The following is a 20,627-nucleotide window of genomic DNA, read 5'->3' on the forward strand; positions in this document are numbered from 1 at the left end:
CTCCAGGCATCAGCGGGCCTCGTAGGCCACAATCCAAATTCCCAGGCCACAAAAGACCCCCATGACTCATTCCGAAAGGCCGTGGCCGGGCCTGCAGGGTCCGGTCTCCTTGTTCAACATCCCGATCTGAAATTCGAGTTTTACTTGAGCAGTCCTTATTTGAGCTCTATACAAGCCAAACCATCACTGCCCATCATGGCGTCCGATCTTCGGTACACCTACGATTCCCTTCCAGGTCGGACAATCCGCCTGCTCCGATTGAGGCCAGGGCCGCCAGGGTCTCCCCTCATTGGTTCCTTGGACAGGGTGTCTCTGGACGATGCCAACGTGGAATATAAAGCCCTGTCCTACGCGTGGGGCGACGAATCCCCGCAGTCTATACTGTGGGTAGATGGTGTCGATGGCAAGCTCCTTTTAATCCGGCCCAATCTAGCGGCAGCACTCAGGCAACTTCGGCAAAACCAACTGTCCTGCTGCGACCTCAGCTGCGTCTGTCAAAAAAATCCTACCTGGGCCCAGCAGACAGTTCATGAGCAGTTTACTTTTCCGACATACCTTTGGATGGATGCTGTCTGTATTGACCAGAGCAATGAGAAGGAACGCAGTCAACAAGTGTCGCTCATGCATGAAATCTACACGAAGGCTTCAACCGTCATTGCCTGGCTGGGGGAAGAAGATGAATACACCGTTCCAGCACTTCGACTGCTTTACGGACTATCCAATCTATTGGACTGGTGGTCGGACGATGCAAAGTCCGCAATGCGCCATTTGTCCCACAACAGGAAATTCAAAAGCTTCTGGGTTGCACTAGGCCACTTCTTCTCACGGTCCTGGTGGACGCGAATGTGGATTGTACAAGAGATTGTCCTGGCGAGGGACGTGATTCTTGTTTGTGGCCACTGGTGCGCGAGTTGGACTCGACTTAACAAGGCGACACTAGTATTGATGGATAGCTCTACCGACGAACTTTCCGAAGCAACCGCCGTCACGGGAGAGTATCGACATTTCTACGCAGCCCTACGAGGTATTGGTCTCCTCGAATGCTTAAAAATATTCAAGGCTAGCATAAGATCTGGTTACAATCTGAATGGGACCCCCTCACGGGAGCGCCCTTTGTCTGCCCTTTTATTTGTCGGGAGAAGGTATGAAGCCACCGATCCACTAGACAAAGTCTACGGAATCCTAGGGCTTCTTCGCGGATTTGGGATTAACCCACAGCTGGAAGTGAGGTATTGCGATATGACGGTGTGTGACCTTTATATGCTCGCCGCGGAACTGATATACAAGGAGGAAGGAAATCTCGACTTTCTTGGGTTGGTAGAGGTCAATCGATCTATCGACCAGATAAGAAGGTTCAGCTTGCCTTCCTGGGCGCCTGACTTTACTCTCCCGGTCAATCACCTATCAATGTTCTGCCATATGCGCTACGCACGGAGGTGGCTAGACAAGGTTGAGCTTTCACGAGAGGTCTCATGGACATTCGCTTTTACTGGAGACTCCCAAAGCTGTTGTAAGTTTGACTTGAAGACGAAAACCATCATCGTTACGGGCTTTCGAGTGGACACGATCCAAAGAATCGAACCCAGAATCACGGATATCATGAAAAGCTTCAAGGTGGACCCTGCCGTAAGGTATGGCAAGCGCATTTGTTGGCTCCCACCTGACGAAGTAGAAGAGTCTTACCTTGAGAGAGTCTGGGATTCTTTCTTGGGCCACGAGTGTAGCCAGGCTCGAGCATGGGTTGACACTGAAAAGATTGGCGTCGAAAACATGTTCCCTCCACCCCTTCTGAATCTGCAGTGCTTCCAGGCAGCGAAGATGGGATTATGCGGTGTCACCGACGCGGCAATCCGTCTAAATGACCATATCTGTGGGCTGCCGGGACTTAGTGTGCCGTGTATCTTGCGCCGGCAAGAGGATTCGTGGCGCTTTGTGGGATTGAGGTAAGTCCTCAACATTGGGCCATTGTATTCTCAAGGCAGCTAACGCGGCGGTTGAAAGCTGCATAATTGATCTTGAGGTTATGCACGGTTGCCTCATGGAAGGGGTAAAGACGGGAGTATTCGCTCTCGAAGAATTCGTAATTAGATGAGAAGGGAAGAGGAATACGCTTTGAGGAAGGAAAGGCTTCTTGTAAAGACCCGTTCCGAAAGGCCTTTCGCGGGCCGCGGGGACCGGTCTTCTGTAAATACGAGACGAATGGTCTGACTATTAGCCTCGTTCCGAAAGACGCTGGCGGACCCCGTAGGGGACCAGCCTCCCATTAGAGATTTGTGATTTTTGGGTAGTGTTGCGGGACTAAGGGCTTGACAGCTAGCACGGCGTTTGTTGACGAAGAGGTTCGCTCAGAGAGCAGGGGAAAAGTGCAGCACCTGAGCGACGTGATTTATCCTAGCGTACACGTTTCTAACATAAAGTATGCGCCGAACCACTCCGCTTCACTTCCTTAGACACGGCGAAAACGGCCCTGCGTAATAAACCGTCGCCCTATTATACTCGAGTGACGCAAAGAAGAGAGACGGGTTCGTTCGGCCTTCCTGAACAACAATATTAACCTGTTCCTCGAGGACAGGAAACCAGCCCTCTATCCGTAGGTCCGCTCGAAGTTCTTCGGCAACTCTTTTTTTTCGAAGTCACCGTCTGGCGTTTTCTCGTAGTCCCTAATGCGTTTGGAGTTTAGCAGCTGACATGTTCGCGAGCCGTTGAGGGCCTCACACCAGATCTTCCGCCGCAGGAGGGCCCCTACGCCGGCCTTGGAAACCGTGGTACGTAGTTTACGCCCCTTTCCGACCCCGTCAACGATCTGCCTCCTCCCCTGGGCCGCGAACTTCTTTTGTGATTAGGTACCGGCAGAATAGCCGGCGATAGGTACTGCCATCTTTGGCCATTTCTAAAGCCAGCTTCGTCTGCTTTCTGGGCTCTTCGTCTCGGGCCTTGTTCTATTGTCCAGGAGGGAGGTTTTTTTTATTAAAAAAAGAAAGGGGGTGGCCATACGTTTCCTTGGCGTTCCTCGCTTCGTAAGAGGTGCCTCAAATAATACCGCAAAGTCGAGCATCGAACCAGGCCGAGGCACCCATGGAACCGATCGTGTTGAAGACGGCCGTTTCCTGGGGTCGATCTTCGCCTGCCTCGAGAAAGCCATCCAATCCACATACGGCCAGACCGAGCCCTCGAGTCTGTCGTCCCAATCGTGTCAGACCCCGCCGCTTCGGCATCTTTGGGTATCGGGTTGACGCCGGCCTGCGGACACCTAACAATTGCTAAAGGCGCTCCTGCGGGTGTCTCGTCCTGAGACCTGCTCACTGCGGCAATGTCATCAACCATCTCCCCAGGGAAGTCTCGCCTGCTGAAGGTCTCCGCGAGAGGACTCAGAGAAGGATTCTCCAGCCGAAACGTGGGGAGGGTGGACCCGTCAGCTCTCGGGACCTCCTCGGGTTGGGGCGGTTGCTGTTCGTACGGGGCGATTCGAGCCTCTGGTGTCGACCGAGTGACGTCTTTCTTAGTCTGTTGCTGTTCTTGTTCGAACGATGACGAGGGGGGCCTAAGTTCCTCCGGTGCGCCAGGATCAGTTGGCTGCGTCGGCGCGGACACCTCGCCTGTTGTGTTCCTAGCTGTTAGGGCTATTATTGTCGGGTGTGTCTGTGGCTGGCTACCGGCCAGTCGCCACAGAGTGCGCCTGCGCCGGAAATCCGCCGTGGCCGGGCGACGTTCCGATGTCGACATTCTTCTCGTGGATCCAGGTTGTGGATAAGAGAGCGGGCTCTTACTCTAGCTTATGGGTTGTATGGGGAGTTGGCAGCTTTTGGGTTAGGGGGACTAGAGTTCCCACCGTGGAGACTTGTCAACAACAACTAGTTTCGCCTCGCTATTGGCCGCGACTGACCGTTCCCGAGCGGAGATAATCACTACTGCATGTTTTATTGCCTTGAAGGGTTTGTGAGGCCGACACGTGGGATCTGATGGCATTCTCCTTTTTTTCGTGATCGTGCGCGGGGGAGGAGGAGGGGGGGGGGGGGGTTCCTGACTTCTGGTCTTGAAGGTTATCGCCATCCTTCTCACCGCGTTCTTTGAATTGTTTGGGGGTTTTCTCTGCGAGGAACTGAGCGACAATACGGGTCATCTCTCAAAACGTTTGCATGGTGATCGAACCCTAGAGTTGGCAATCGGTCTCTGGGCTGTAAGGTACGATGGCTTTGACTCACCTCTGGCTGCGGGAAGACTTAGACGGAGGCCGCCACGGAGATGAACTTCCTGAATAGCCACAATGAATGGGTCTTGGACCATCCCGCTGGTGCAGAAGGAGGGGTTGTCAAAGTTTCAGGTTAGACGAGGAGAGTGAGATCGGCTACCTCACGGTTCGATCTCGATGCCATTCTTTCCGTTCATTCACCAGGACATGAGCATTGTGCTTGATGGTAGGAGACACTCCGACGCTGTGTGATCCCCGGGCTGGCTGCTGGCGAACGGGGGAGGAGCAGTGCAGACAGGGGTGTGCATTTCAGTACTCTAGAGAACTGAAATGTCTCTCACCTGCCGCCCCTCGGATAGGTATCGTTGAGACCCCGCTGAATACACTCGACGTAAGGCAGAACGAGGGTACTCTGTCGGGGCCGCCAACGTTGCTACAGTATTCTCACCGTGCTTCCTCCAGACAAACCGGAGTTACGGATACCCGTGCTCTAACGAAGTGCCTTCACGTCCGGATCCTGCCTCCGTTGACGACACCGCCGTCGGGGAGACGCCCGCGGGCCAGGCCCCTTGCCCCTCAGTAATGCAATTCAGCGAACGCCAACACGCGCCTCGTCATATTCTGCCTTGCCAGATGGGATATGACCCAGGTATTTCGTATGCGGACCCAAGTTGCTGTGAGCTGGGCGAGTTGGGGGCGGAGGAGGGGGGTTGACAACACGTCTACAGACGCGGTGAAAGGGGGGGGGCGGGGGGGTTACCATGGGTTGGTAGAGGGGGATACTACTAGCACTGCCTCTGGATCGCGACGGGAGCTGAGTTGTGACGAGTTGTTACGTAGGCCTAGAGAGTCCTCGCTTCGCACGTCCGCCCCGTGGTGGTCGAAATAGGGTGTTGACAGGGGTGGTTGAATATTACGACTGTACAATTTTTTTCTCCCCCTCTCTTTCTCTCTCTTTCTATACGGATCCTAATCCGAGTTCCTATTCCCATGCCCATCCCCATCTGCTTGTGTATTGTCGCGTTCCTATTCGTCTCTCAACGGAGCTGGAGAAGGTTAGTTTCATTGTTATTAGGGCAGACGTGCCTAGCCTCTTGTCAACATGGGTATGTTGTCGCACAACTGAGATTATGAGTACACCGCTGCCACGTCTTCCCAGCCGACCGCGATCGCTCGCGCTCACCTCGTCAGCAGGGCATGTTATTCACCCGTCAGGGCTACTCTATTAATAACTGGCCCGCTGGCATCGCCCTCGGGTGTCGGTTATCCATATTCGGTACGACTACGTGCCTTTACTGGCACTTCAGTTATTGAGTAACACGTACGTCTCGTCCTGCTTTGCAACGGTGTGTTGCTAGGGGGGTTAACCCAAAGGGAGAAAAAAATTTTACACGCATGATTCCACACAATTCGAATATCCTGTCGCGGATAGGTCGATACGGGGGATCAGCAGCGCTGCGTCGAGGTTGCGCCGGACTGCGTTCTGGACTCTAGGCTTGAACGCAGGGTCGCGAGCTTCTGCGTACCATAGGAACAAAGACAGGGATCGTTTTCCTTGGTAGAGGATTTGATACCTATAGGTGATTCTCCCAGGCGCGAGCGTGACTGCGAAGAAATCGGATCAACTCCTACGAAGTTGTCACACGCACGCCAACTTCTGGCTCTCTCGCCCATATTTAAGATTCCTACCCATGCTTCGCCTGCGCCACCCTCGTCGTCGTCGCCTGCATGCGCTCGTACGCCCGCGCCGATAGCGTAATCGGGGATCGTAAACTTTGGATACGCCAAGCTTTTGCCCATCTTGTCCTGACCCCGGCACCATCCAAGGACCTTCCCAAGTGCCGGCGGCGTTGTACCTCGGGACGAGGGGAGGGAACGAGGGGAATGAGTTGTATGCGAATTGGTTGGGCGCCGGCCCTATTGTCGTCTATTTCGGTCACTCGATACCCTTCCGCGAGCGATCTTGGGCTCCGGTAATTTCCGCTCAACAGTAATGAGAAGTCCCAGACGCGCCTCGACCCCCGCGAGCCGTACCGGCGATATTAAACACGGGCCCCTGAGAGGGGGGGGGGTTGCGGTGCATGAGCCTAGTCGGATAGACTCTACGGTAGGTAGCAATGCCCACCCGGGCGAAACGAAGCTAGAAGACCGCTGCAAGGAAAATGTCGAGACCCCGAATTATCCGGCGTTTGGTCGCAGGGGTGCCCTCTCTCTTTTTTTCCCTCTGTTTCACCTGGAGAGAGAGAAAGTTGATCTTGGTCATGCAAGGCACCGGAGATCTCGGCTCGGCGTAACCAGTGGCAGGCAATAATACCTAGGTGAAAGAATGAAGAATCTGCGCATATTATCAACAGGGAACGTTCAGCCCGGACACGACGCGGAAATACTCGAGAGCCAAGCGAGGCATACTCGATATTGTGTTCCTAACGTAGCGATCTCAATGCGGCCCCCAAGGAGAGTCCAAGTCGTATGCAAGCCCGAGGCACGGCGTAATGAACGGGTACCACGTAGGTCAGGGCTGCCATCGTGGACAGCAGTCCCGGGAGCTGGAGCCGTTCCACGCACCACCCATCATACCGATGCCTTCTTTTTCGTCTTCTTCTTCTCTCATTTGGCACCCTGCTTACTTGACGACCCGCCCCTACCCCCCTCCCCCCCTGTCTCTGAAACGGCAGAAGGAGTGTTTAAAAAACTGGAAATTATGGGGTCTGATTTACTCGTCGCGCAAGGTAGCATTCTTGCCGGCATCGTATCGCGCTGGTAAAATTTCGACCCTCCGCCTAGCGCCTGTCTTCGGGGTGCATCGATGTAACCGTTTTGATCAGAGGACGTTCCCATCCGGTCGCCCCGACGTCGTCCCTCCAGCCGCTCCCCCTCTCTTGCCGCTGAGTCATGAGAACGAAGGGCTTTTTCTGCCAGGTCGATCGACGTGACGCTGGGTTACACGTGTGATATGTCTGTCGCCTCCCACCCACTGCCGCCGCCATGGCGAGCCCTACCCTCCCCCTCCCCCCTGCTGTTGGACGTCCCAACATGCATACCCAACCTGCAGCGCCATGGGGAATGGCCCAGGGGGGGACGTCGCTGAATAATTTGTGATGGCACGCTGGCTTGTGCCTGCAATATCACATACCGAATCGGTGCCCCCTATAGGCTAGTCCGTAGGTGTCACCGCTAGTTGCATGCTCGCGACAAAACTCGATGTAGGTCATGTCGTAGTCACCTCCATGTCGTAAGATGGCTAGGTGCTTGTAGCCAGGCTACACCCAGACCGTCGGGTCGCGGTACCGGGGACCCCCAGTCCTACGTGCGCCTAAAAAAGGTTCCAGCCCTCCGGGACAGGTTCGCCTCTCCTGATCTGCTCGTCGCTCCGGTAGTATTCCTCCACTTGCTTGCCTTATCATCCGCATACACCATCACATCACCGCCTTTTGTCGAGTTTCATTGGGGACATCGAATCGACTACTACCTATCTTATTCTACCCCCCCCCCTGTCCTCCCCTACCTAGTTATGCCATCTCCCCCGGATGCCCGGCTGCCTGCCACGTACGCTTTGGATCTGGGGCCGAGGGCGACGGTTCTGACTTCTCCTCATTTGCTTGAGGACGTCGACTCGCAGATGCCTTGTTTTACTTACCCCGAGGCTCGGCCGCGGCTGAGCGCCCTACCTGCCCTGTCACAAAATGCCGAGGGAAAAAAAAGCTGCCACCAGAGGGTTCGTGTGTCACCCGTATGTTGATACCCCGAGCATGTAGAGGAAGGTAAGCCGTCTTATAAAACGCGATTTGGCCGGAGGTTGGAAACTCGACAAGAGGGTTTCGGAGAGTATCCTCTTTTCTCTCTCCTATTTGCCTATCATAGAGTCAATTTCTTTCTGCAACCATGGTCAAGTCCGAGAGCATTTTCTTTCAAGGCATAGGCGCTTGGGGTGCCACCTTAGAGGAGATTAGCGATCTCCTTCGAGAGTCCTCCCTTGTTGACACTACGATAAGTCTAACCAATAGTGAACACGAGCTGTAAGATCACATCAACATCTACCACAGATGTCGAGAGGACTTCGCCATCTAACCATATTTCTCGCAGCTTCTTGTCGACTATACCTTCATTTCCAGTGCCTCCTTCTAGGCCAATCGCTCAACATCAACGGGTAAAGGAATTAGAAATCGGGGCCCCCGGAATCTTGCTCACACTCACCCAGAACGCCCTCCCGGCTGTAGAACAAGCCTCGGCTCAACTAATGAATACGGTGTCCCCCTTGAAGAGATATTTGAGCAATATGGTGACATACGAATTGCTATCCATTGATACGAGCTCTTCACTGCGAGACAAATGCAGTAGAGAACGATGGAGCGCAATTGCGTCCGCCATCTCAGCTGTGTCATCGTTGGGCCACGGACCTCGCTCGACCGAGGGCGCGGGGTCGGCTGGTATGGCATCGGCGGACGGGCTGCGTGGGCTTCCCGGCGTTATCGGGTCTCCGGAGTGGCTTGACGGCGCACCTACAGAGGAGCAGGTTGAGTACTTGCGTAACATGTATGTAAGCAACTCCGTCTTAACGAGGGGGGGAACTCCTGTTCGCCGGCGCCGAGAACTAACCAGCTGATTCATCGCGTCACAGCACGAGGCTGAAGCGGCATGTCCAGTCAGAGACGCACCCGCGAGAGTCGAGGCCACCCAAGGTCCGCAAGCGGGACGGTGACCGCTCGCGCTCGAGGAACGGACCGGGTTCGACGCGACATGATTGAGAGAGGACGCGTTCTGCGTGGTTTGGATTCTCGGTTGCTCTCACCTCGTCATACGTAGGCTGCTGCTGCACGACTTGAGTGGGATTATGCGCGTCGTGGCGCGGGGTCCGAATATTTTCTTGTGCTGGTCGTTTTTGAGAGGAAATATAAAATGGTGTCCGCAACGTCGGAGGTTCGCCGGCAATATTAGTACTTAGGATACGCGTGGTCGGGTAAGCACGGCGAGCCCCAATAACCACAATTACAGTCATAATCAATCACGCAAAAATGTAGACACATTTGCATTTCTTTTCTTGGATACGGATGCTGGAGAAATCGTGATCCTTTCGTCCTGAGCCGGAGTTACCATAGGTATCTCTATTATTAGGTAGTATACTGAATTGCTCACGCTCTGAATTATCCCAAGCAGGGAACGCGGGACTGCCAAAGCGCAAGCAAGGCGTTGCCGCCAACTATTAATAGGTAGGTAATATTACCTACCTACAAAATTGCGACACCCTACTCGTCCTGAAAAGAATTCTTAAAATGAGACTGCCACGGAAGTGAGACGTACGCAGTCCTTACCTATATTAAACTCATAGTCAAGGTGGTAATCTTTGAGCCTTGCATCGAGCGTCGATTTGGGCTTGTTATTGTCATATGGCCGCCGTCACACTTTGCTCTTACCGGTTCTGTGGTGGCAGTGCCTCGTTCTGCTATTTGAGTACATGTAGTAAGTTCCGAATGTTGCCCTCGTTGGGCGGTAGGGCCTCGCCGCTTTAACAAGTGCAGAGCTGGCTCTGAATAGGCTGAGCATAGAAAGGCACTGGATGCCTCAGGAACCGGGCTGGGGGTGGCCTAGAGAAGGATAATTATCAACTCTCCCCAGGGGCTCGCAGAGGGAGTGGTTTCGGACGACGCTAACTCACAGGTAAACACAGGGTTTGTCTTAGGTAGTTATTGCCCTTGCAACGCTATGTCTTGGCGCACATAGGGCGCGAAGCGAGCCCCGAATGCCACAGCCTCGCCGTGTGCTGTCTTCTTCTAGTTTCCCACCTCGGTCAGCAACATTATCGACGCCGCTGCATCATCTGTACCAGAGGTGTGAAAGGTATCCTATGGGCAGCTTGAGCGCTCGCGAGATTGCCCCGCGTCCCCTTGTTACTGAGCGTTCTTCAAACCAAACTCTCCGCGTCTGTAGGTACCCCTTTCCTGTTTTCTGGCATTTTGTGTATGCAACAACGCAGTGTGTTGATCTTCGGACCACGATCGCCTCTTCTCTAACTCGGTTTCGCTCACGTACAAATCTGCCCCCCTGATGTGAGTGAATAAAAATGTTTTTGCTACGAACCAGAGGAAAGCGGAAGATGGGTGGACGCTCCTCGCATCACACGACCACCATCATGCTCATCGATCCTGTGTCGAAACGATCGCGCCGCAACACCACCAAGAATAACCACGCAGAGTGATCCAGCGGATCGGAGAAACTTTCGATTACTGCTTGAGAATCCTTTTCAATGAGGGTGATAACGAATAGATCCTCCGGTTCCCGGTCCCCGGGGATGCGATAAACGCAATGCGTAAGGTCCAGAACGAAGCGGTCGTGATGCGTTTCCTCGAGGACATCACCACGACCCCCATTCCAAAGTCCATTGCCACTGGCGTCGCTGACGGTGAACTCGAGGGCCAAGGGCCCTATATTATCACGAGCTTCGTCGATCGTATCTCGCTAGACGGCGTGCTCCTGGACGAAGATTGGACCCTGGAGAAAGATATCCCGATTCAGTCGTCGGAACCATCTACAGGCAGACTGTAAATATCTATCTCCAGCTATTCCAGCACGACTTTGAAAATATCGGGAGTCTCTCCGTGGTCGAGGAAGCGACTATATGCTGTCGTTGGTATGTAACATCAGGTCCCGCAATGTTCAAAATGAATGAAATAGAATGGTTGGGAGGGGTTCAAGTTGGAAGTCGGTCTCTTCACATAGATGGCCAGTCATTTGCTGACAAATTCTATGCAGTTGCGGACGGTTCTTTTGACTTAGCGACCGACTATTTTCACGCTTTGTCGGAGCAGAGACTTTCTCATCTTCTCGATAACCCCCTTTCTAGCCGAGACGAGCGGGAGGCGCGTGACGACTATAGGTCTATTCACATACTCACGACCCTCGCGGAACGTTACGCTTCCAAGCATGCCGCCTAGTACAAGCTACTCTGCGACAATCTGCGCTTCGGCAATATTCTAGTGGACGGATCGAATCGGATTCTAGCAGTTCTTGACAGGGAATTTGGCTACGTTGCCCCTGATAGTTTCCTTCCCTCGCCGCCGTCGTGATTGATAGGAGGCGGAACCGTTCGAGTGGAAAAACGAAGATGTACGGATCTATAAGGACAAGGCAGAAATATTTCCCAGGCTGCTGGAAGAGGTAGAGGACTGTTCTGGCCCAGGCCGCACTCTCTCTAGTCTAATGCGAGAGTCTATGCGATACGGGGCATTCTGGCATAATCTAGCCATCCGGGAGAGCTTTCCCCTGGAGGACCTTATGCCACATGGCCTGGACGTTGAGCCATTCCGTGAAGTCGCGTCTCCGGACGGGCCTGAAACGTTCGGCAGGCGAAAAGTGGCTCGACGTGGCGAATATGAGGAGCAGAGGGGCCTCAAGAAGCCACGCCTGCAGTACTAAATTGGGAAGATGGGTGGGAAGGTTCTAGGATATGCTCTGCTCGTGGTACGTGTTGTAGACACCTCTGTGCGTTCTCTTCCGTCGTTGCACTTGCTATGGGGTGCCGAGATGCGAAGGTACTGCGGTGAGGGCCAGCACTAGACATTCCCCATGCTTATAGAGGTAGAAGCTTGTAGGTTGAACTCGGTAGCGGTATTGTGTGCCTGACAACTTCAAGGCATACGTTGTTCCATTGGGCGAGTTCATTTATATAGCCTTCATTCGAGACCTAACTTAGGAAGATATGGGGTCAAATGCTAGCTGCATAGGTTATAGTAGCCTCTCGAAGGCATATAGGTGTTCACGTTTCTCATCCTATTTGACTGAGCATGAGAATCGCGCCAACTTCTCCGAGAAGCAAAGATCCCATGAACCTTCGCTAGCCAAGCAGCTAACCGGGCCTTTGCGTAACCGCCGCATGCCTTTTTGTGGAAGTCAAAACACATGCCGACTACTACACTGATGGTATCTTAGGCAGCGAAACCCGTCGGGATGGTAAGGTCTTTAACACGATCGTCCTCGGGAGACACGTCGACGGGAGGCAGGATCTGTCGGCACACCCATTTCGTAGCCCAGCGTTGACCTTTGCAGGAATCCTTACGTGATGAATATACGAGGTGGTAATATAGTGTGGAAAGAGGACAGAGAGATGGATGGTGGTGGAATTATAGTAATGCTGGCTGGTCATGGCGCCGTGATGGAAAATGGAATACTCGCTTTGATGGGCGCGGGTTTACTTCTAGGTGCATACTATGCGGGTAAACGGTATATGACGTAGTCTTGGCAACATAACCTTAATCATGTCGGGATTCTCCTTACATAATCAGAGACCGACTTCGTACCTGTAATTTCGTCCAAGCAAAGACTTCCCCCCCCTTGTCCGACGCCCTGCAATTCGTCATCGCCAACGCCGAAATTCATCTTTTCCCATCTTTCCACCCATGACCGTCCTCGTGAGCCCGCTGCCCACGCAGCAGCACTACCAATCATGCTCCCCGAGAACCGGCGCCTACGACATCTCCAGGGGATATACCTCCGCAACCTGAGCTTTACGCGGCCCCACGGCCGGGCCATCGACGACCTCGACGCCGACCTCCCCTCTACCAAGACGCTGGCCCTGCACGACGGCCCGTCCCGGCTTCATCATGCGCGATCTTCCGACAGCCTGATGCCGCGGGCCAATGCGCGACGTCGGAGCACCCTTGCCGGCGCCAACCCTGTGACCCGCCAGAAGCAGCTCGAGTACGCGGTCGACAGTAGAGCGGCTGACGTCTTCTTCTCGCTGCACTGTGGAGAGGAGGGAGAGCCTCTCTATATCAGCGAGGTGCGCGAGCGTTCCATCAACTTCAACTTCCGCTTTTTCGACCTGTCGCAGGCTGGACCGTCTATCACGAGACAGTCGAAAATCACCATCAAGATATGGGCCAAGAGGCAGCTCTGCTGGACCTTGTTACTGACCGAGGCCGTGGATCTACGCTGCTTGAACTATCTCGGAACCTTGCGAGGCCGTCAGTTCCCCCCGAACTCGCTCGTCTTTCACCTTATCGATGGCATATACTCCCTCGACCTCTCCGGCGCGAAGCCCGAGCCGAAGCAGACTCCCGCCCTACCGACCTCCTCGTATAATGCCTTGATGAAGCTCTCGAACCTCGACAATTCCATACAGGACGCCTTGGCTACCCGCGAGACGCTCACGGCGCAAATCAACTCTATACTCGAACGCACCCCGCCGGACGTCGTCTCTCAGGCCCAGGAGTCGGCACAGGTCGCGTCGAAATACGTCTCCGCCCAGACGCGCACCCTTCGCGCAGCACAGACACGACGCGCCGAGCTCCAGGCTTCTATCGAGGCCCGCCGTGCTGCGATCAGCGAAGGACGGGCCGCGCAGGCTAAGGCCCGCGAGGACGTTAAGCACGCCCAGACCAAGCTCCCGGCCTCGAGGGCTCTCCTCGCGTCTACGCGCGAGGGCATCCACGGCCAGCGGCGCCGGATATGCGAGGACCTTACGCGCATCTTCCCCATCACCCCGGACCCCTCGGGCGCGGCGCTCTCCTTCAGCATCTGCGGCGTGTCGCTCCCCAATACGGACTACGACCCGACGTCGTCGGCAGCGACCGAGGACTCGCTGTCGGCCGGGTTGGGCTACGTGGCACAGCTCGCGGACGCCCTACAGCACTACCTAGCGGTGCCGCTGCCGTACCCGGTCTCGCCCCTGGGGTCGCGCAGCAGCATCCGCGACGACATCTCGCTGCTGCCGGACTCGCAGCGCGAATTCCCGCTATTTCTGCGCGGCGGCGCGACCTCGCAGTACCGGTTCGACTACGGCTGGTTCCTGCTCAACAAGGACATCGAGGCGCTGTGCGTCGCGTCGGCGGGGCTCAAGGTGGTCGACATCCGGCACACGCTGCCGAACCTCAAGTACCTCCTATACGTGTGCAGCGCGGGGCGCGACGAGGTGCCCGAGCGCAAGCGCGGCGGCGTTCGCGGGCTGTGGGCTGGCCGGCTGAGGGGCAGGATGGGCAGCGGCGGCGGCTCCATCACCGATGACGGGGCTAGCAGTACGGGCGGTAGTCGGCCTGGTAGTGCGGATAGTGACGCCCTCGGCGGTAGACATCGAGAGCGGCTGTTGGGCCGAGCCATCGGGAGGGACGAGAATGCCACGGCCACGGCCACGAGTAACGGAAATTTAGTCGCCACCGCCGCCCTGTCTGCCGCGGTAGGGAGCCATGACGAGAGCATTTCCGGTGCCGTAGTCGGTGTGCCGTTTGACGAGAGTGCTAGGCTCACGCTGCGGACGAAGGGGATGCGGGAGAACGTCGGGGCGCACGCCTGACGAGCCGGGGGGATGGTTCCGCACGTTTTTGAAATAACTTGAAGTTTCTGAGGTTTCGCGGCTAGAAGAGCGACGCCTCATCCCGCCCCAATACGACATACCTCACAAGCCTAGTTTTCTTTTATACATGTACCCTTTTTGTTCCTTTTCTATTTTATGTCTGCTCTACTGCTCCCCGCGGCCGCGGCGGCGTATACCACCACCAGCAGTGCCTGATACCAGGCACACCGCTAGGAACTAGAATAATTAGAAGAAAAGGGGGAAGGAGAGGAAACGGGAGCGAAGAAACCGTGGTTAGCTGGCGGGAAGCAAGAACGGAGATGGTGTTGGTTCGGGAACGCGGCCGGGAGCAAGAGGGCAGAGCGAGGAGGCGAGCGAGGATACAGAGTAGGACTACTCTACGTGGGACAGAACGAGGACGCAACAAGAGGCGGATGTAGTAATAGTAATACTGTTGCGCCGTGTGTACTCGTACCAGCTGGCTTGGCGTATGGTTGCACGTAATACGGTGTATGCGAGCGTGTGTCTCATAATACTTCCTCCAACCCTGCCTCCTAGACAACACTGTCCCGGTTCCAGCGCGCCCTCTGCCGTGCGACTCCGCGTGCAGAGGCCGCCCGGTGTGCGCAACGTCGACTGCCCGCGGGGAGATGCATACACACGTCAGCGCGGGGGCGTGGAGGCGGACGAGGCGGGGCGGGCGGGCGAGCGAAACCGCCTCGCCTACATACATAGAGTAAGCCCGGCGCTTAAGATGGGCGCTGCGCGGCGGGCCTGTGTGTCGTGGGCCTGAGACGACCGCGGGACAGGGCTGTCAACTGATATTGTTCTCCCTCTTAAAGGAAGACCAAGCGTAAGGAATAAGAACACACATTATTTCACCCCGACATAGGGGGGGATACGGCCGCGCCTTGGAGGTCCTCCTAGTCCTACCACTATCACCTCCACTACTCCTATAACTACTACAGCTACAAAAACAACCACTTCTCTGGCCGGTATTACGTGTGAGCCCGTCGCCGGGGAATAAGCCTGCCGGCGCCATCCACCGGGCAGGCGGAGAAAATGCAGAACAAAATAATAGAGCAACAGCACAAGTCCCCTTACTCGTACACGATATACACATCTCCTCGCCGGCCGCACCCGGATATGTCGCGCCGCCCTGTTCGGAACCAACTAGGCGCGACACGGCGCAGTCTGATCGCCCTCGACCGCCGTCGGGAGTCTCCGTAACACGGCCTCGCATCGTGCGCATGAATCGTCTCTTTCTTTCTTTCTTTCCTGCTTCCACATCGAAACATGAACGTAACTCATCTACCGTGCGAAAAAGGTTAACGAATGAAACGGGCGCCTTCGTCCGCCCGCGCGTCCGCGTCCGCCGGGAGGGGCCCGAGGCGGGGCCACCGAAACTATCGCCGCTCGTTGGCCGCTCCCGCGAACTTGACGCTCTTCCTGCGCTCCGAGCCTCCGCTGCCGCCGGCCGTCGCGCCTATCGCCGCCGCCGCCGCCGCCGCCGCTATGCGTCCGGGGCTCGAGCTCAGGATACCCGACAAGACGCCTCCGCCGCCGCCGCCGTTGCTGCTGCCGCCGCTAGCTCCGCTCAGCCCCGCGCCCGCCCCGAAGAGTTGCTCCGGCGCCGACAGCGTCTCCCGCACGCTCTCGACCGCCCGGCTCTGCGGCACCTCGATGGCGTCGCCGCGGACCGGCGTCGAGGCCATCGACGTGCTCGTGCTATTGATGTTGCTATTGCCGCTCCCCGTCCGGCCGTTCCGATCTTTATTGCCCCCGCCGTTTTTCCGGATCCCGGTGACCGGGATGCTGCCGCGCGTCTGCTCGCGCACCACGCGGCCCAGCTCCTCAGTGCGGGCCGCGGTGCTCTCGTTGCGCCACCGGCCGGGGAGGCACGCGTGCCCGCAGCCGTCGAGGGGACAACAGCCGTCGCTGTTCGTCTCCGGGAACATGTCGTCTTGAAACGCGAAGGGGTTTGTAGCCGCGAATCCTTCCTTGCTTGCTTTCGGAACTGGCGGGACGGGCGCGTGCCAATCTTGGAGGCAGGTTGCGTGTCCGCCGTGGGAGCAGCCGGGACAATACCACCACGTAGATAACATAGGCTCATCTGACGGGCGCGCGATCGTCTCAATCCCTTCCGAAATAGGTACTGCCGAAAGTGGCTGAGCCGTAGCGTCTCGATGTCCGCAGACCGCACAGGGCGCTACTACGGCACGGCAGCGGTCGCATTTCCAGACGCCGGGACCCTTGACATCCGAGCGGTCGATCTCGCGGGGCTTGTGGCACTGCGTGCAAATGAAACCTACGGAAACACGCTGTTGAGCTTGGGTGAAAACCGCAGTGTAATTCTCGCCCCAGTCTCCGAGGCCATCCGGCCACCCGCGAACGCAAACGTTGCGCAGTAACGCGGCCTCGACGAACAGCTTCATGTTCATAAGGCGACTATGGTGTTGTCGAATTATGGAGGCGGCTTGGTACGAGTCGATCACATCGTCAGGCACGAGCGGCTTCAAGAGGAGAATCATGGCTGACGCATTCAAGGTAGATTTCCTCGCTTCGAAAGCTAACGCTCGTGACAATATCTCGTATGGATTAATAGGAGAAACTGGAGCCTGAGGATTACCATCGCCCGCTATAGGATGAGGGTATGGGGGGTCGTCCATCCAAGGAAGGAAATCGGCATCTGCCACATGCAACGGCTGAGGTTCGTCCCCATGACCTATGTTGATCCCGTTCTGGCCTAAGCTCGTAGGAAAGCTCTCCTCTTGGGTAGAATCCTTCCGAGGCGAGTAATCGTCTGCTGGTTGTAATGGGTCGCTGTCGGTCGTGTAATTGGTGGTTTGGGATATCATGAAGTCCTCGGTGGTGGCGGAGTCCTGCCTTTCCAATAACAGTCGGGTCGGATATCCTCCACTCTCCGGAGACTCATCGATCGGCCTTCCCCTAATCCTACTCCCGTATTCTGCTTCTTCTTCTTCCGAATCCTGGCCGCGTCTCTCGGCCCTCTCGAGGATTGGATGTGTAGTCCCATCAAATAAGCCGGCCCCTGTCGAAGTTTTTCCATTTGCATCCGACAACGAAAACATCTGAGTGGAGCTCTCGTCGGAATCGTGTCTAACTACAGGATTTCGCCGTCTATTTGGGCTCCCCGGCTGTCTGAAGCTGGATACCGGCATGGGAACTTCCCTCTTCATAGGAACATCGATCGCTTTGACGAGACCTTCGGAAGCATCTTCCAAGTCGTAAAAATCGTAGCCTTCAGTGTGCGATCTCTGACTATCCTCGCTGGCGGTAGAGAAGGATGCAGAATTAAGCCGCTTCCGCGGGCTAGGCTTCTCCGGGATGATGGCTGGTGGTAGGTTGAGGCTATCCATCTCTTCCACCGAAGTCAGTATTCCCCCGTCGAAGTGTCCCCGGTAGCCGCCCAGCTCTTCTCCAACCGGCCGAGCTATCGGCGTCGGCACATTCGATTCGCTCACAATCTCTTCAGCAAGCAGCGACTTGCCGGGGTGGTGGTGGAGGCCTTCTAGAGATGTCACAGAGGACGGCTTCCTCGGCGTGTCATCTCCGCTCATTATCAGGCCTGGGGACATATCCGCCTGCGAAAATATCGCTTTGCGGTCGGGATCAGCCCCGTCGATGTGGATGATGGGGTTATCACGGCGGGCTAATCGCAACTGAAGATGGTATTGCGAACGACGAGAGAGCAGCAAGCCGACAGCATAAGCCAATATACGCCACGTTTGTGCTAGCCTAAATTGGCTGACGCGTTCCGAAGCTCGTGCATACCGCTCCATAATCCCATTTACCCGCTCGTCAAACGGCTTCCCTCCGCTAGTGCGGGGAAGATCTTGGTCGAGAATTTCCAGATATTGCTGGGAAAGATGGCGATACATGTCTATCTTCGGAGCCGCCGGGATTCGGCCGATTGCCATGACCTGCTGCGGCTTGAATGGACCGGCTAATTTCATGACTTGGTCTAAAGGAATAACCTTGTCGTCCCCGCCGTGGTAAGACGGCGGCGTTGTGCTGAGGGATTGAGACGGTCGGCTGCCCGCGCGGCGCCTATCCGCCGGCCGGCGTCTCGCGCCAATAAAACTGCCTATCACGTCCTCTTCAGAGTCGCTTCGACTAATGCTGAGCATTTGGCCGGTGGGACTAGAGCTATACGAAGAAGTAGCCAGCCCTTGGTGTACCATTATCGTCGGGCGCGGCCGGGGCGAGTGAATCCTCTCTTCGAGAACCATGAGCGCCTCTCCTCGGGGAGAGAATGCGAGACTGGAGAGCGGCTGCCGGTCCATGACCCTGGGGGCGAACGCCACGTCGCACTGAGCGAAGCCATCTGGGCCGGCTGTCCACAGAAGATCTTGGTCGTGCCAGAGCAGGGCGCTGGGCGAGCTTTCGAATACGTCGATCTCCTTGTACGGCATCGTTGGGCGGGCTAAATCCCAGACGTGAACCGAATTGATACCATTCTTCTTCCCGTGGCTGCCATCGTCGTACGAAACGGCGATCTGGGCAGCTCGACGCCCTTGGGCGGTAGCCGACCAGAGACCCGGCCTCCACGAAACGGAGGTGACGGGTGCGGGAGTGCTGATGGTCCATTTCGGTTTCTGCCTCTTTTCCGCATCCTTAGACAAGTCCCAGACGTAGCATTTGCTATCTAGCCCGGCGCTGATTAGATGGTCGCCGTCGGCATGCCAGGAGATAGAAGAGGCTCCCTTTTGTGTATCATGAGCATTGATCTTCAGGAGGGGGGCGGTGGCCTTGCGCATATCCCACTTTAAGACGACGCCGGAGTCGGTCGCGCAGGCAAAAATCATGCCATCCTTAGGTGCCCACTTCACATCACTGACTCCGTCGGCGTTGCAGCGATAAGACTGGAATACCCGGAAAGTCGGGCCGCTCCGCTCAGCATCGCGGGCTTTCACGTCAAAACAGCGCACCGTGCCATCTTGGCTTCCCGATAGCAAGTACGTTCCCCGGTGGGGGTTGAAGTCCAGCTTGTTGATCTGTCTGGAATCTTCTCTGCTCTGGATGAACTCGACGCCGGACCCCGACCCCAAGCGACTCATATCGTACATGAATATCTTGCCGTTCGCGCAAGCGGTGAATATAGTAAGGTCGCTGCCATGGTGGGATGATAAGCGCGCATCCTTGATCGATAGCTGGTCCGCCGTGACGCTGCTGGCATTGCTCTTATTCGCGGGTTGGGCAGTGATGATGGAGCGGACATCGATCCCTTCCTTGATTTGCAGTCCATCGAATCGTATAGTCTTGAGAATGTGGCGGCCGCCCAAGACGGCAGTGCGACCGTCGGCGGAGCGGTCGAGGCAGGCTACCGGGGCGGCAGAGGGGTACACGGCATCTTGGGAGGCGCTCGGGCGCAGGGTCGGGATCATGGGCGAGCTTGTGACGCCGATGGAGCCATCGTGAGAATTAGGATCAGGATTCTGTCGGCCAAGTAGCCTCCTCATGATCTTGTGTTGGCTGTACATGGCGACAGTGCCGACGGGTTGGTGCTACTATCCCAGTCCGATAACATCATGGCTCGTGTCGGGAGGGTCGAGAGAGGCGCGAGACGGAACCACTTGGATAGATCATTGGGTATTCTCGGTCGGGGCTTTCGCTAGCATAGCGAGTCGCGACAGGCTTCGAGCCGGGGAGAAATGTGGGCGCCTGTCGCGCTGGTCATGGCCGGTAAGACCTCGAACGTAGGATGGAGAGAGGGATGAGAGGCAGCGAGTCATGAAAGGCGCAAAAGAATAGGATACCCGGGGTACCTGGGTACGTGTTGCGGGCGTGTACGTACCGTGGTACATCCATGTCCTACGGCGCCAGAGGGTTATCAACTGTACTAGGTACCTACAGCGCAGTTTTATTACGTGAGGAAAGTGGGGTGTGGTGCACGGTGAGGTGCCCAGGAATTATTACGTCATCCTGCTGAAGTCGAAGGGGGACGAAGCTGTCATCTCCATGGTGCCCTGTAATTAGGTACCTACCCAAGGTACGTTACCCGTAATGGCTGAAATTCTATTCTCGTTACGATCACTGCTACTATTCATGTTACTGTCACGGATGTCTGAATCCTCCGACACTCAGGTGTGGCACGTGACCCGTTGCCGTGAAGCCAAGTCCCTCGTTTCTACC

General features: G+C 56.1%; 6 protein-coding genes across 6 annotated transcripts; 4 read left to right on the top strand and 2 right to left on the bottom strand.

Annotated features, from left to right (window-relative positions):
* Window positions 1-71: 71 nt before the first annotated feature.
* On the top strand, window positions 72-2,530 carry GGS23DRAFT_356157 (heterokaryon incompatibility protein-domain-containing protein). The gene is made up of 2 exons (XM_051513189.1): window positions 72-1,943; window positions 2,002-2,530. Exons 1-2 carry the CDS (start codon window positions 196-198, stop codon window positions 2,090-2,092), a joined length of 1,839 nt encoding a protein of 612 aa, XP_051374525.1. The 5' UTR covers window positions 72-195; the 3' UTR covers window positions 2,093-2,530.
* On the bottom strand, window positions 2,483-4,225 carry GGS23DRAFT_554240 (uncharacterized protein). Its single transcript, XM_051515521.1, has 4 exons — window positions 4,206-4,225; window positions 4,110-4,112; window positions 2,716-4,027; window positions 2,483-2,660 (listed from the first exon to the last, which is right to left on the bottom strand). The coding sequence occupies exon 3, from the start codon at window positions 3,721-3,723 to the stop codon at window positions 2,968-2,970; it is 756 nt and encodes a 251-aa protein (XP_051374526.1). The 5' UTR covers window positions 3,724-4,027; window positions 4,110-4,112; window positions 4,206-4,225; the 3' UTR covers window positions 2,483-2,660; window positions 2,716-2,967.
* A 3,455-nt stretch (window positions 4,226-7,680) lies between these two features.
* GGS23DRAFT_356276 (uncharacterized protein) lies at window positions 7,681-9,322 on the top strand. The gene is made up of 3 exons (XM_051513190.1): window positions 7,681-8,205; window positions 8,273-8,722; window positions 8,808-9,322. The coding sequence occupies exons 1-3, from the start codon at window positions 8,072-8,074 to the stop codon at window positions 8,932-8,934; spliced, it is 711 nt and encodes a 236-aa protein (XP_051374527.1). The 5' UTR covers window positions 7,681-8,071; the 3' UTR covers window positions 8,935-9,322.
* Window positions 9,323-10,489: 1,167 nt separating this feature from the next.
* On the top strand, window positions 10,490-11,599 carry GGS23DRAFT_593990 (uncharacterized protein; the record flags this gene model as incomplete). The annotated part of the gene is made up of 2 exons (XM_051518098.1): window positions 10,490-10,725; window positions 11,380-11,599. 2 exons carry the CDS (start codon window positions 10,490-10,492, stop codon window positions 11,597-11,599), a joined length of 456 nt encoding a protein of 151 aa, XP_051374528.1.
* A 904-nt stretch (window positions 11,600-12,503) lies between these two features.
* Window positions 12,504-14,716, top strand: GGS23DRAFT_356402 (UV radiation resistance protein and autophagy-related subunit 14-domain-containing protein). Its single transcript, XM_051513192.1, has one exon. The coding sequence runs from the start codon at window positions 12,627-12,629 to the stop codon at window positions 14,469-14,471; it is 1,845 nt and encodes a 614-aa protein (XP_051374529.1). The 5' UTR covers window positions 12,504-12,626; the 3' UTR covers window positions 14,472-14,716.
* Window positions 14,717-15,789: 1,073 nt separating this feature from the next.
* On the bottom strand, window positions 15,790-20,202 carry GGS23DRAFT_356386 (uncharacterized protein). The gene has a single exon (XM_051513191.1). The coding sequence runs from the start codon at window positions 19,973-19,975 to the stop codon at window positions 15,878-15,880; it is 4,098 nt and encodes a 1,365-aa protein (XP_051374530.1). The 5' UTR covers window positions 19,976-20,202; the 3' UTR covers window positions 15,790-15,877.
* Between the last annotated feature and the right edge of the window lie 425 nt (window positions 20,203-20,627).

Source organism: Durotheca rogersii (genome assembly GCF_024521655.1).
Source record: "Durotheca rogersii strain YMJ 92031201 chromosome Unknown GGS23scaffold_4, whole genome shotgun sequence".
Taxonomy (NCBI): domain Eukaryota; kingdom Fungi; phylum Ascomycota; class Sordariomycetes; order Xylariales; family Xylariaceae; genus Durotheca; species Durotheca rogersii.